Source organism: Candida margitis (assembly GCF_024628925.1).
Source record: "Candida margitis strain CBS 14175 chromosome Unknown scaffold35, whole genome shotgun sequence".
Classification (NCBI taxonomy): domain Eukaryota; kingdom Fungi; phylum Ascomycota; class Pichiomycetes; order Serinales; family Debaryomycetaceae; genus Lodderomyces; species Lodderomyces margitis.
The window spans coordinates 1-12,627 of NW_026261758.1; the positions used below are offsets into that span (position 1 = coordinate 1).

The following is a 12,627-nucleotide window of genomic DNA, read 5'->3' on the forward strand; positions in this document are numbered from 1 at the left end:
TGACCAATGTTCTATGGAGGTGCTCTTTGAATTGATGCCTTGGTGGCGGAGACAAGAGGTGCGTGTACTATAACTATTTACGGTTTTTTATCAAATCTGAGCACCAACACACGTTTTAATATTTCAAGGTGTTCTTTTGGTAACTAGACATTCGCGAAATCTCGATAGCACGAGTCTTTTGTCGAGTTGATGAACCATCTACTTTGTTTGGGAACAGACAATGGCAATGATGCAGCACAAATTGTCGGTGCTCGATGGATGGAATGCGTTTAAATAGTTCAAGCCAAGCAATGGTTCGGGTGGATCGCTGCTGTTGATGTTGCTGTTGCTGTTGATGTTGCTGTTGATGTTGATGTTGATATTGAACCAGCAAATCGTAATGTTCAAATGGTTGTTCTTGGTACTGGGAAGGATTGTGGCTGGGGAAATTGAAGGAGCAGTTTCCAGAAGGTATTTAAAGCTTAATCACACTGGCATTACTATCAGCGGGTTCAATTCTTTGACTACAGTTTTCTTCGTATAGTTTCTAATGCTACATACATCTTTATAACTCTTTGATGATCTACCATTCTATCATTTTTGCAATAAAAACGATACAGAAAGAGTTTGTATCGCCTCAATTAACCCACAATGTTCAGCTACTTACCACGATAAACCATCGTCCAAGAGAAAGAAACTAGGTTAAATTCTGCTGCCACACAACTAATTTACCACCCGGCGAGCAATTGCTTGAGTATCTGCCATATTGTGTAATACTACTGCCTTGCACTTTCCAACATCGTCAAATCCATTTTGTAAAATATCAACTACCTTTATCAATTGATTGGTCTAGCTTGAATTCATTTTCAGCGACTTCATTGTCCTCCGGGACTACCGGAATTTGAAATGTGCTTATCTTAAGCAATTGGCCTATGTCGTGGCGGGATTGAAGTTCAATTTATTTTGCGTTCCCCTACCCGCTAGGTTTAATGCTGATTTTAACTACGAAAAAGACATTCGGAATAAAGTGCGCGAGCTCATTTTCTTTTTTTTTGGGTAAACCCGAAAATGTATGACGAGGGGAATCAATTCAATCACTAAGATCAAGTTTCGTGAAATCTAGCGAAGTGCCCCCCAGAAAATAACATATAAAAAATCACATCTTCCAGTAAACTTTAAATGGCCACACATGCCAGGAGAGAAAAATAGACAAGATAGAAACCTACAGAAGTTGCCCCCTATGAGATATTTTTGGTGGGGGCTACTATCAACATTTTTAGCATCATTAGCATGGCTAAGACTTCTGTCTACGTACTACACAGCATCCATAGTACTACCTCCTAGCATATATGACAATTACAGTGCAGACACATTACAGTTGAAGCATATATTCCATCATGGTGTCGGCAGTGAAAAGTATATGGTGCACAAACGTCTAGATGTTACTCCCGAGTACCTCGCCAAGTATGAAGCATATTTCACTTCTTTAAATGAAAATCTACAGATTGAACTGGATGAGGAGTCAGATTGGCCAAAGGTGCACCATGGGAAAAACCCATTTGAAATAAAGTTGCCCTTTAAGCAACAACAAAACAAAGCCCGCAGGCTTAAAGAACGAAATACGCCAGGGTTTATAGATTCATACCTAGAATACGCCCGGTCCATCAATGGTGATGCAAAAATTCTCGATCGGATTAATCTAGAATGGGTTGATGACGATGTCCTGGTGCCAAATATCACTGACCGTGATACCGTGGTGTCCTTGGCCACTATCGCTTCCAATGCCTATGTTCGTTTCCCCAAAAATGACGACGAAAAGAAAAAGTCTGACTGGATAGATGTTGGAGGATGGGATCCAGACCAAGACAACCACGAAGTCAACTTTGGATGGGACTATGATGGCTTACGAGGACATGTGTTTGTAAGTGATGACAACAAGACAGTGGTAATTGGCATAAAGGGGACATCAGGTGCAGGGTTGCCTGGGGGTGGCAGCGATGAAACTCAAGGGCACGACAAAACCAATGACAATTTGCTATTCTCTTGCTGCTGTGCAAGAGTTGGGTATTTGTGGACAACTGTGTGTGACTGCTATGAAAAGACTTATACATGCAATCAGGATTGTTTGGAGAAGGAATTGCGCAGAAAAGACAGATACTACGAGGCAGCATTGGACATTTATAAAAATGTCACCAAATTGTATCCACCTGAGACTACTGATATATGGGTCACGGGCCATTCACTTGGAGGAGCATTGGCTAGTTTGCTAGGTCGCACATACGGCCTACCAGCAGTAGCAGTTGAAGCTCCTGGAGAGATGCTAGCTCTGAAGCGCTTGCATTTACCATCTCCGCCGGGGCTCCCTAAGCATTTAGAACACATTTGGCACATCGGCAATACCGCCGATCCTATCTACATGGGGGTGTGCAATGGAGCATCCAGCAGCTGTAGCTTGGCGGGTTATGCTATGGAGACTGCATGCCATACCGGATATCAGTGTGTTTACGATGTTGTGACTGATAAAGGATGGCGAGTTAACTTGTTGAACCATAGAATTCACACAGTCATTGATGAGATCATATTGACGTATAACGAGACAGCCAAATGTGTAGAGCAGGCGCCTTGTCGTGATTGTTTCAACTGGAGGTTTGTATAGTTGCATATTGAAAAGAGGCGTGTTTGAGGGACAGTTTAGTTGGAAACTGGGAGCCAATTGGGTGTAGGTGTATCGGGATTGTACTCTCATGCGCACAATATATCAAGTAGGATACAGTCTACTCAAGGACGCTTTAAGACAATCAGCTAATTTTGCCAAGGGAGATCTTTGAGAACGATAATCATTGCCACATGACAACAGACGATAATCACCTGCAATGAAAATACCTCAACTCTTAGATAGATGAGGAACTGGGCTAAGTGAGACAAAGGCTGACCTATATACAGCTTTAGTTTTCAATTTTGAGGCGGCAACATCGAAGCTGGAAGAATGCTTTTTTGCAACAAAGGGTAGTATAAAGTTAGAGTTTTTTGCGAAGGAGATCGGCCCTGAAACAATACAGAGAATCAACTATATCAGTTTATTTTCAAGGATCATTAGAGTAGTAGTATTTAGTATACTCAACAAGATGCTTCATTAAGTACCTCTGCCTCCAATTGATTTCACTATACAGGCACTTGGCCAAAAAATAGGGAATATCTGATGGAAGCTCTCCTCTTTATCAAGACTTCCCCCACTAAGACATATGATTAGCCTTCGACAAATGCTAATTTAACCGTTTCTAAAGATCTTAAAGGCTGCGTCACTGTTGAACTGCCGATGAAAACAAAGAGTGAAAGAAAAGAAATCTTTTGTAACTTATAAAAGTTGTTTTTCATTTTGTTTGTTTTTCTTCAAGTCTTTCTTTTTCAGCCCAAGCCCACGACTATAAGAACATGGTAGCGTTGGTTTATTTACACCCTCTGGCAGAAAGCGTTACACGTTGCAAAGTTGATGTATTAACCATTGAAGAGGCTCTTAACGGAGACGTAACTGCAATGGGGAAATTAATAAAGCTTTGTTGTTGACTTTCAAGTTATAGCAACTTTTTTATTTTTTGTCTTTTTAGCTTAGTATTGATACAAAAAGCTCAAATTGTCTGTCATTTAACTACATTGAGAGTCTGGGGCAGAAAATCTTTTAACTATATCAATAGGATCTATCAATTAGAACTGTATCTTCTTTCGAATATGATGGCAAAATAACTGCTTAGTCAAGTTGAGTTATATACATGTGCAAAAAGCTTGATTTAGACCAATAAAAAAGCCGATGAAAAAAAGAAAGTTTATACCGGAGAAAAGCAAAAACAATATGGCAGTAGCAAATACACAACAGAATATGGCTTGACTGACATGAGTGACGTATTTACACTCAATTAATTATGTCACCAGGCCACTCTGAAATTTTTACTTTCATTCGAATCCCAACACATAATACACATAAGCCGTTCGCCAAAATAGACAGAGACCAGTAACACAAACAATAAAAAGAACAACCTCCCGTCTAAAAATACAAAAGACAATAGACAATAGAAAATGAATTTTGTGGGTTTGTTTACAATTGTTACCAAAACGGGAGGTGAATAGAACAACAGGGTAATATAAATCCTTTGGTTTGTGTAATACATCCGTACAAACTACACAAACCCACTCGTTTGTGATTCTGTTTCTCTTTTTTTGGACAAATGGACACGCTATTTAACCGAGCTGTATTATACATATGAAATTTCAACAAGTGTTTGGGTATTGTATTGTATTTACTCGAGTCTAAAAGCAATGACAAGTTGCCGAAGAGCTCCAACATGCCTCTTTAGATGGGCATCAACCAGATATAGCTACTAATACCAACAACAACATATGCTTTTACTCAATATGGAGTATATATTTGGTCTCGAGACATAGAGCGGCTATTTTTACCAACGAAAATAATAAACATTTACAAAATTAAACTGTAAACAAATACACAAAACAAGACTAAGAAAATATGTATACCAACAATTCTGAAATTTATAGTTATTATTCTCTTTGTTATGAACTAACAACAACAAAGTCAATTTCAATTTTAGTTCTATATTGGGACAAATAGAAGACAAAGAAAGAAGCAATTTTATTATTATGTAGTTTTGTAAGTCGTAGTTTACGTTTGTTGTTTTTTCTTTTATTAAAAAAACATCATGACTTTTCTGCCTCAATTGCATCTCCAATTTGTAAAAAAATATCACACACATATACTTATCTCTTCTTCTTCTTCTTCTTCTTCTTAACTCACATACCACGACACATCCTCCCAACAATGAGAGTAATCGCTACATTCTTCAACTTATTTTTCCTAGCTGGTGCCTGTCTTTTATTAATCTTCACCGTATTGGCCGGGTCATCAAAACATTTCCCCTTGAACAAATTCTATTGGTTAGAGGCCGACACTTCCAGCATCCCCAATTCACCAGCCAACACATCCGCATGGACGTTTTGGGGAGTCTGTGATAAAAATGATTATTCCAATTGTAAATTGGGACCAGCATACCCAATTTCGCCCGAGGACAATTTCGAAACGACAACCAATGTGCCTCAAGATTTTTTGAATAATCAGTCAACTTATTACTATTTGAGTAGGTTTGCTTTTGCCTTTTGTTTAATTGCATTGGGATTCGCTGGCTTGGCTTTTATTATTGACATTTTGGGTTTCTGTTTCACCATTATTGATAAAGTTATCATGTTTTTAGTCACTGTTGCATTGTTTTTCATGGCAGCATTTGCCTCATTCCAAACTGCCGTTACTGTATTGGCCAAAAACGCATTTTCCAGTGATGATAGACACGCTAAAGTTGGTGCCAAGTCAATGGGTGTCATGTGGGCGGCATTTGTATGTTTATTCATTTGTTGGGTATTGACATTTGCTGCTAATATCAGCAACAGTTATAAAAAACACATGGATAGAGTCAATCAACAGAGACAGGGTAAGGAAGTAGCATATGATGCTAGACAACAACAGCAAGACGAATATCCAAAGGGTGTTGCTGCTAATCGTGACGACTCTTCGTTTACTAGAGCTGGTGGTAGGGATGAAGATGTTAATGACAATGGTGGTGTAGGTGGTGGTGCTGGTGCAGGTAGTGGTGGAATCAGATTTTTCAAAATAAAGAGAAATCAAAAAACAGTTGAGGACGAATCAGTATAATTAATAATAATGATGAGGTAGAGATGATTGTATCTCATAATCTCATGAGTTTCTTTTAATATAGAACCTCATGCAAGATAGATTCCATTGTGGAACTTTTACATCTTGGAATTTAGACCATTTGTTCCCATTTTAAAATACACCAAGAACTTTTTCGATTTGTTTTGTTTCCTTCATTTTACGTTGTTTTATACCACCCACACTCCCTGATTGTACTAACTTTGAAACCCCGTTTGGTTTTAATCTACTACTAAAAGTGCAAAATTACATAAATTAGAACTTCCCTTTCTTCTTTTTAATATATATATATATATATATATATACATATATTTATATATAACGTTATTATTTACTCTTCTTCTTTTTAGCTACTCCCTGAGTCGTGGTTGTTTCTGGCTGTGAAACAATAGTTGTCTGTCTAGAGATATTTACAAGGGTCTAGAGTTATATTTTGATGGAATTTGTTACTGTAATACATGCTTTCCATACTGCCGTTCAGACAAGATTATTTGCAGTGACAACATTATGAAGTTCCAGAATAGGAGTTACCGTTATACCCTCAATTCATCAAGACTATCGAGATAGAACGTTCCATCCGTTAAGTAACCCCTCACGTCCACTTCCCCTCTCCACTAGTGGTCTTTTCTCGGAGTAGTGAGATACGAAATGAAAAAGAAACAAAGATAAACGTTTCTTGCCAAGCCAAGAAGACATGGCAAATTTGAAAGTTGTTACAATTTGCCGCACAAAATTACCGAAAAAAAAGGGGGTAATTGATGTTACATTATTATAATAACCAAGAAGAAGAAGAAGAAGAAGAAGAAGATATCACCAAAGTGTGTACGGTATCTACTGAGTGGTTGAAGAAATGTTGTATTGAATGTGTGTGTGTGTGTGTGTGTGGGAGGGAGAGAGAAAAGCTTAGTTCTTACCCCGTCAATGACGTCAAAGTAAAAAATAATCTTAATTTCCAAATGCGACACAACACACAATACTCAACACTCAAAAGTAGACAGTTTATATGAAACGATAAAAATTTTCCACAAATATAGAAAATTCCATGAAATGTGGAATACAAATTTAGCAAAAGGGTCTTTACTAAAAAAGAAAACATGAAAATGATGAGAACAGTGATTTAAAATACTTACGTAGGTGCGTGTTTCTTTTTATGAGCTTTTAATATAAAAACAAGAGAAAAACATTGGCTTGGTCTCCGTTTATCACCGTGTATATTTTTAATTTGACGAATGCAGATGGCCATAGCAATAAAGCAAAAGAAAGTGAAAATGACTCGATCGGAGAAAAGGTGCATGATATGTCCGTTGTATGTAAGTAAGCAAGCAAGCATTGTCGGCTCTTAGGTTAGAGAAAAAAGTAAAACAATCGTCCGATGGACAATAAGCGGCACAAATGACCGGATTTATAATCAATACTTATGCCTATTCTGCCACAGAGGCAGTGCTAAATACCCGTTGGTCATTGTTTGGATACCCACTAGTAGAATAACGGTCATGGGGGGTGGGGTGTATTTTTTGTCTTTGCATAACAATTTCTATTTTATAGTCCTTTTTGGTTCAAACTTTATATATTTCTGTGTGTGGAATAAATAACTCCGAAAGAAATGTATTAGGTTTAAATTTCTAGAGAACTAATTACACCACCTCTTTTCACTTACACTTACGGAAAACACTTGGAAAGGTATGTGTGAGAGTGTTACTTCTTGCTAAGTGAACTACTCTTAGTAGAACATACATATATACAGACACATATGATTATTGGTGTAATCTTTCGGAGTAGATGATAAAATGGTTATTTTGTTTGTGTTGCTATTGATTATTGAAGTGGAGGAGAGAATGAATTCCAAAAAGAAATTAAATTTTAGTTTTTAGTTTGTTTGAAGTTGGGAGAGAAACGTGTGTGTCTCTGTATGCACACCCCCCCATACACAACAAAAAGAAACCAACAACAGAACACACCCACGCACTTAACACTCATATCCATCTCCACCTCTCTGACTCAAAGTAGTGAGGTTCGATAGATACACCTCTCTCTATATTTAAAAGTTAGAATAAGCAGTCTATGTGTATGGTGTATGTGTGTAGTTTCAACTTTATAGAAAAGAATTTAGAGTAGGAAGAAACTGACCATTAAATTTCATTTCTTGAGTTTAAAATAATGCGGCCAACCAATTTATTTATTTTAATCTTCTTCTTTCATTCAAATAAATTGCGACAAATTTGGCAAAAATTACCCCAATCTATATACAACAGCAACCAAAGAAACTAAGAAAGAAAGAAAGAAACAAACAAACAAACAAACAAACAAAGAGATCTATACAAAAGCACCACTATTACTGCCAACATCTTTACTTTAACAAGTCAAAAGAACAATACCAAAGAGTAGTTTTATTACTACACAACACATTTACCCACTTATCACTCCACTTTCATCCTTATTCCCACACCCCCTAGGAAGAAACGAAGATGAAGGAACATCACGGTGGATTAAGACACATGTTTAAGAAGGAGTTGTCTCCTGCTAGTTCAAACGCTTCATCTTCTGACCCCAATGCATCTCATTCCAAAATATCAAAGTTGTTCCATCACCACAAAGATAAAGATGAGTCAAGCACACCAGCTTCATCGAGAAATACGTCTCCGCATGGCAAACACGCCCTTCCCGCATCAACAGCAGCCTCGCCAGCCATTGGCGATGGACCCAAGAGAACGTCTTCGATGCTTTCTTTAAGACGCAGAAACACCAATCCTTTAAACTCAAGCACAAGTGGGAGGGATAGAGCCACTTCTGAATTGCAACATCCAAAACCACAACATGCTTCAGCAGCTACTCCCAATAAGAGATTGACTAAAGCAGAAACTTTAGCTCACTTGCAGCAGATTGACACTAGGAATAAGGCCACACAACAAATTAGAAGTAGTAGGGTGCCATCAGCTCATAACTTGCCTAATCAGTCCCCCGTGCATGAAAATCATGAAAAAATTGTCTACAATCCGTACGGAATGATCAAGACGCCATCACAAGAGCCAAAAAGAAACACTAGTTTCTATCTTTCTGGCAACCATGATGGTGAAAGGACTGTGGCTAACCCAGTAGCTAATCCCAATGATTATCTTCCCCCAGATTTACAACAACCACACGTAAATTTATTGGAAGACTTTGAAATTGATGTTAGTAACAAGAAATTAGGTGATGGTGGCTCTTCAGATGTTCGTATAATCAATTCTCGTCACAACAAACGTCAATTGTTTGCATTAAAAAAGTTTACCATGTTGAGCAAGGAAACCGATGAAGAGTTTTATCAACGAGTACTGAAGGAATACATTATACAAAAGAAATGTTCCAAATCGAGACATGTGGCTGATGTCTTGGCAATACTACGTATCCAAAGCCAAGCAAATTTGACTCGTGGCTGGGGTGTTGTTATGGAATTTTGCAATGGTGGTGATTTGTTTTCCCTCATTGTTCGACCTGGATGGAAAAAGACGCCGTTGAATGAGAAATTCTGTTTGTTTAAACAAATCGCGTATGGGTTGAAATTCATTCATGAATGTGATGTTGCTCATCGTGATTTAAAACCGGAAAATGTGTTACTTGATAGCAATGGTCTTGCCAAATTGTGTGATTTTGGAGTTAGTACTTACCAGCATGAAACTCCAGGTGATTTCAATAGTTCTGTTAGATTGTCTACATCCTATGTTGGGTCTCCACCATATTCGCCACCTGAAGTTATGCTTTTGAAAGACAAATCTACAGCAGAAGCCAAGAACTTTGCCTATAATATGTTTAAATCGGATCATTGGGCATTGGGAATGCTTTTGTTTTGTCTTGTTTACGGTGGTGTTCCATTCCAACAGGCAACTCCCTTGGATCATGCCTATAGGGACTATGCATTCAACCACAAGAGGTTTTGTAGCGACCATCAAAATTTCAAACATAACAAAGGGTTTAATAAGGGGCCTGGAGTTGAATTTAAAATGGCGGCTAAATTTGAAAATACAGGTGCATCAAGAGTTGCTTGGAAGTTGTGTGATCCATCAGTTGATACCAGATATGATTTGGAGTTGTTGTTTGAAGATCCTTGGTTCCAAGGGGTTGAAATGTGTATTTATGAAGACCCTGATCAAGAGGTGAATCCATTTGTGTTGCCAGGAACAGGAGAAAACCCTGGTTCAGGAGCATCATCTGGCTATAATTCACAAGCACCATCAAGAAAAGGAACCTTTGTTAGACATAATAACGTTAATGGAAATGTCAATGGAGATGGATATACAAGTCATGATGAAAACAATCTAAGTGGATCATTCCGAAGTATGTTGGATTTGAATGATGTGTCGGATAGAATCAACAATGGTAAAAAAAATGTGTCGTCAAGCAACGCTTCTCTTCATTCAAATGAGAATGTTTTGCCACGTACTAGATCAATGCTTGATTTTGACCAACCATCACCCGGCCCACAACAACAGCAGCAACAGCAACACCCACAACAACAATCGTCACCTTCGACTTCGTCTCCACAGCAACAATCACAACCGTCATTTACTTCAGAGCATTCATTGACCAATGGCAATCTACCGGCTTTGGAAGAAAGTGACATTGAGCATGAACCGGAGACTGACGCAGCTAAAAAACAAGACCAACTTGAGCAACAGCAGCAGGAGCAACAGAAGCAGGAGCAACAGAAGCAGGAGCAACAGAAGCAGCAACAACAGGAACAACAACAACAGAATCCAGACGCATCACCAGAAAATGGCAATGAAAGGGAAGGTTCTCCATCTTCTTTGAATCATGATGATACACCCGCCTTTCACAATGAACCATCAAACTTCAAATTACCACCAAACAGACATGACACATCAAACACATCCAATTCTGCAATTAGCGACGATGATAATGTCAGTTGTCACTCCCTTTCTGATATAAAACAGCACCACGGACATGCTATTTTACGCAATGCAAGTAACTTGAAATTGGAAGCTGATGGAACATGCGATTTAGGGTATAAGATAAAGAGACACCATCATAATGAAGTGAGTAATGCCGCTAGTGTGGGTAGGAGGTGAGAGGCATTGAGAAGTTATTTTTGTACTTTGTATATATATCTATATATATTAATAGACGTGATGAATCGGGTTCTGTTTAGTGTCCTTTTTAATTAGAGATGTACCAACAAATCTGTTCTACAATTTGTTCTAAGACGTGAAAAATATCTTTATTAGTAATATACACAATAAAGCGTTATTGCTCTTTTCTCTCTCCTTCGTAAAAACCTTTTCAACAAAGCTAATCGTAAATCACAATTAAGCTTCCAAAGAAACTCTACCCTTTGGATTAGTGACCTTAACACCAATCTTCTTGGCTTTAGAAACAATATCAACTCTATTCTTAGCCGAAACGTTATGAGCAATTTCAGCAGCATAAGTCTTGGTGTGCATAACCAAAACATCCAAATCCTTCAAGTTCTTGACAACAAACACCTTGTGTCCTGATGGAGTCATGTATTTGGTCTTTTTGTTGGATCCATAACCAATGTTTGGTTGAGGAATGGTACCTCTGAATCTTCTACGGACACATGAGTCGATACCCTTTTGCTTTCTCCAGTTTTCGGCGACTCTGTGGTATCTGTCGGAATGATGTCTCTTGAATCTCTTGGTGTATTTCTTGACAATTTTTGGGTGTGGAACTGAGGTAGCCACTAGATGCAAAGTTAGTATTTAATGTTTGTAAGAATGGGATAGGGGCCATGATGTGATGTTGTCTGACAGAAGGAAAAAGAGGTGTTTATGGAAGTGGATAAGTGTGCATGTAAAGCATTATTCGGCTCTCCAACTTGTCGTAACCTTGATTATCATTGACATGTTCGTTTAAAGGATGATGTAAAACTGGATGATGTCTATTCTCTTCAAAAAACTAATCCTTTGATTCCAGTTAATGAAACATCCTCGTTTAATCAATTCTGAAACACCCTTTGCTATGCATTCTTCACTTTCTCAATATGAAATCGTCTTCGAGTATCCTCTTGAAACTTCATCTCACACTTTCCATCCAGACATAACGATACAGTTCGGATACTGTATCTCTCTTTCTCTCTCTTTCTCTCTTTCTCTACCTCTTGCACATCCCAGACAACTAGTTCATTATTGCTAAAACATACTCTTTAATTAATTTGTCGTTGTTGCTAAAACAAGAAAGGACTTTGTAAAGGATTCTTTTTGCTTTGGTTTAATCACTTAGAAAATTTTTCAGTGAGAGAGAGAGTGCGTGCAGTGAGTGCGTGAGTGTACCTACAATATCATCTCTGTTTGCACTGCATAGAAGGTGAAGGGTAGCGCATACATAATTGGTAGCGAGATAGTAATCTATTTTCTAATGAGTAAGGTCTACAGCCCTAATTGAATAGTGCTACCAAAGCAAATTTGTTTTTTTCTTTTGTTTGCTACGGCGGTTCAACATTGAGGCAAACTTCCTAATTAGGAATCCAAGCATAGTTGTGTATTTTGCGAAGAAAGTACCATGCTTGGCAACAGCATTAAGCGATCTGAATCGGTAGCAGCCAAGAGCAGTGCACATAACTTTAATCTCTCAATGCATCTCGTGACAAACGCTAGACTTTAGCAAGTGGGTTCTACATCGTGTAATAGATTGTACAAATTGCACCGCTTCCTTACCCCCACAGCACGTACATAGCAATCGTAAAATTAAACTTAATTGGATATGCATTTAGTGGTGCGGATACAAAGAGGATTCGTAAGTTGCATATTCTAGCTCAAAGTTAAATAGTTGCTACAGTTGATTTACAGGAATGAGAACAGATAAGGGTAATCTTCCTTAGTTGTAGTTGTTGTAGTTGTTGTTGTAGTGGTAGTAGCATATCCCCCGAGTTGAATAAATGTCGTATTTTTTAGATAGCTGTAGCT

The 12,627-nt window shown here is 38.1% G+C and overlaps 4 protein-coding genes and 1 pseudogene across 5 annotated transcripts; 4 read left to right on the top strand and 1 right to left on the bottom strand. All coding sequences in view use genetic code 12, as the record gives it.

Annotated features, from left to right (window-relative positions):
* CANMA_001098 lies at positions 1–432 on the top strand (annotated as a pseudogene). The gene has a single exon. A coding segment is annotated over exon 1 (432 nt).
* A 736-nt stretch (positions 433–1,168) lies between these two features.
* Positions 1,169–2,635, top strand: ATG15 (triglyceride lipase; the record flags this gene model as incomplete). The annotated part of the gene is made up of 1 exon (XM_051813031.1): positions 1,169–2,635. One exon carries the CDS (start codon positions 1,169–1,171, stop codon positions 2,633–2,635), a length of 1,467 nt encoding a protein of 488 aa, XP_051673235.1.
* Positions 2,636–4,807: 2,172 nt separating this feature from the next.
* SUR7 (Sur7p) lies at positions 4,808–5,692 on the top strand (the record flags this gene model as incomplete). Its single annotated transcript, XM_051813034.1, has 1 exon — positions 4,808–5,692. One exon carries the CDS (start codon positions 4,808–4,810, stop codon positions 5,690–5,692), a length of 885 nt encoding a protein of 294 aa, XP_051673236.1.
* A 2,483-nt stretch (positions 5,693–8,175) lies between these two features.
* Positions 8,176–10,773, top strand: PTK2 (protein kinase; the record flags this gene model as incomplete). Its single annotated transcript, XM_051813035.1, has 1 exon — positions 8,176–10,773. One exon carries the CDS (start codon positions 8,176–8,178, stop codon positions 10,771–10,773), a length of 2,598 nt encoding a protein of 865 aa, XP_051673237.1.
* Positions 10,774–11,010: 237 nt separating this feature from the next.
* On the bottom strand, positions 11,011–12,430 carry RPL32 (60S ribosomal eL32 domain-containing protein; the record flags this gene model as incomplete). Its single annotated transcript, XM_051813036.1, has 2 exons — positions 11,011–11,405; positions 12,379–12,430. The coding sequence occupies 2 exons, from the start codon at positions 12,428–12,430 to the stop codon at positions 11,011–11,013; spliced, it is 447 nt and encodes a 148-aa protein (XP_051673238.1).
* Positions 12,431–12,627: the final 197 nt, after the last annotated feature.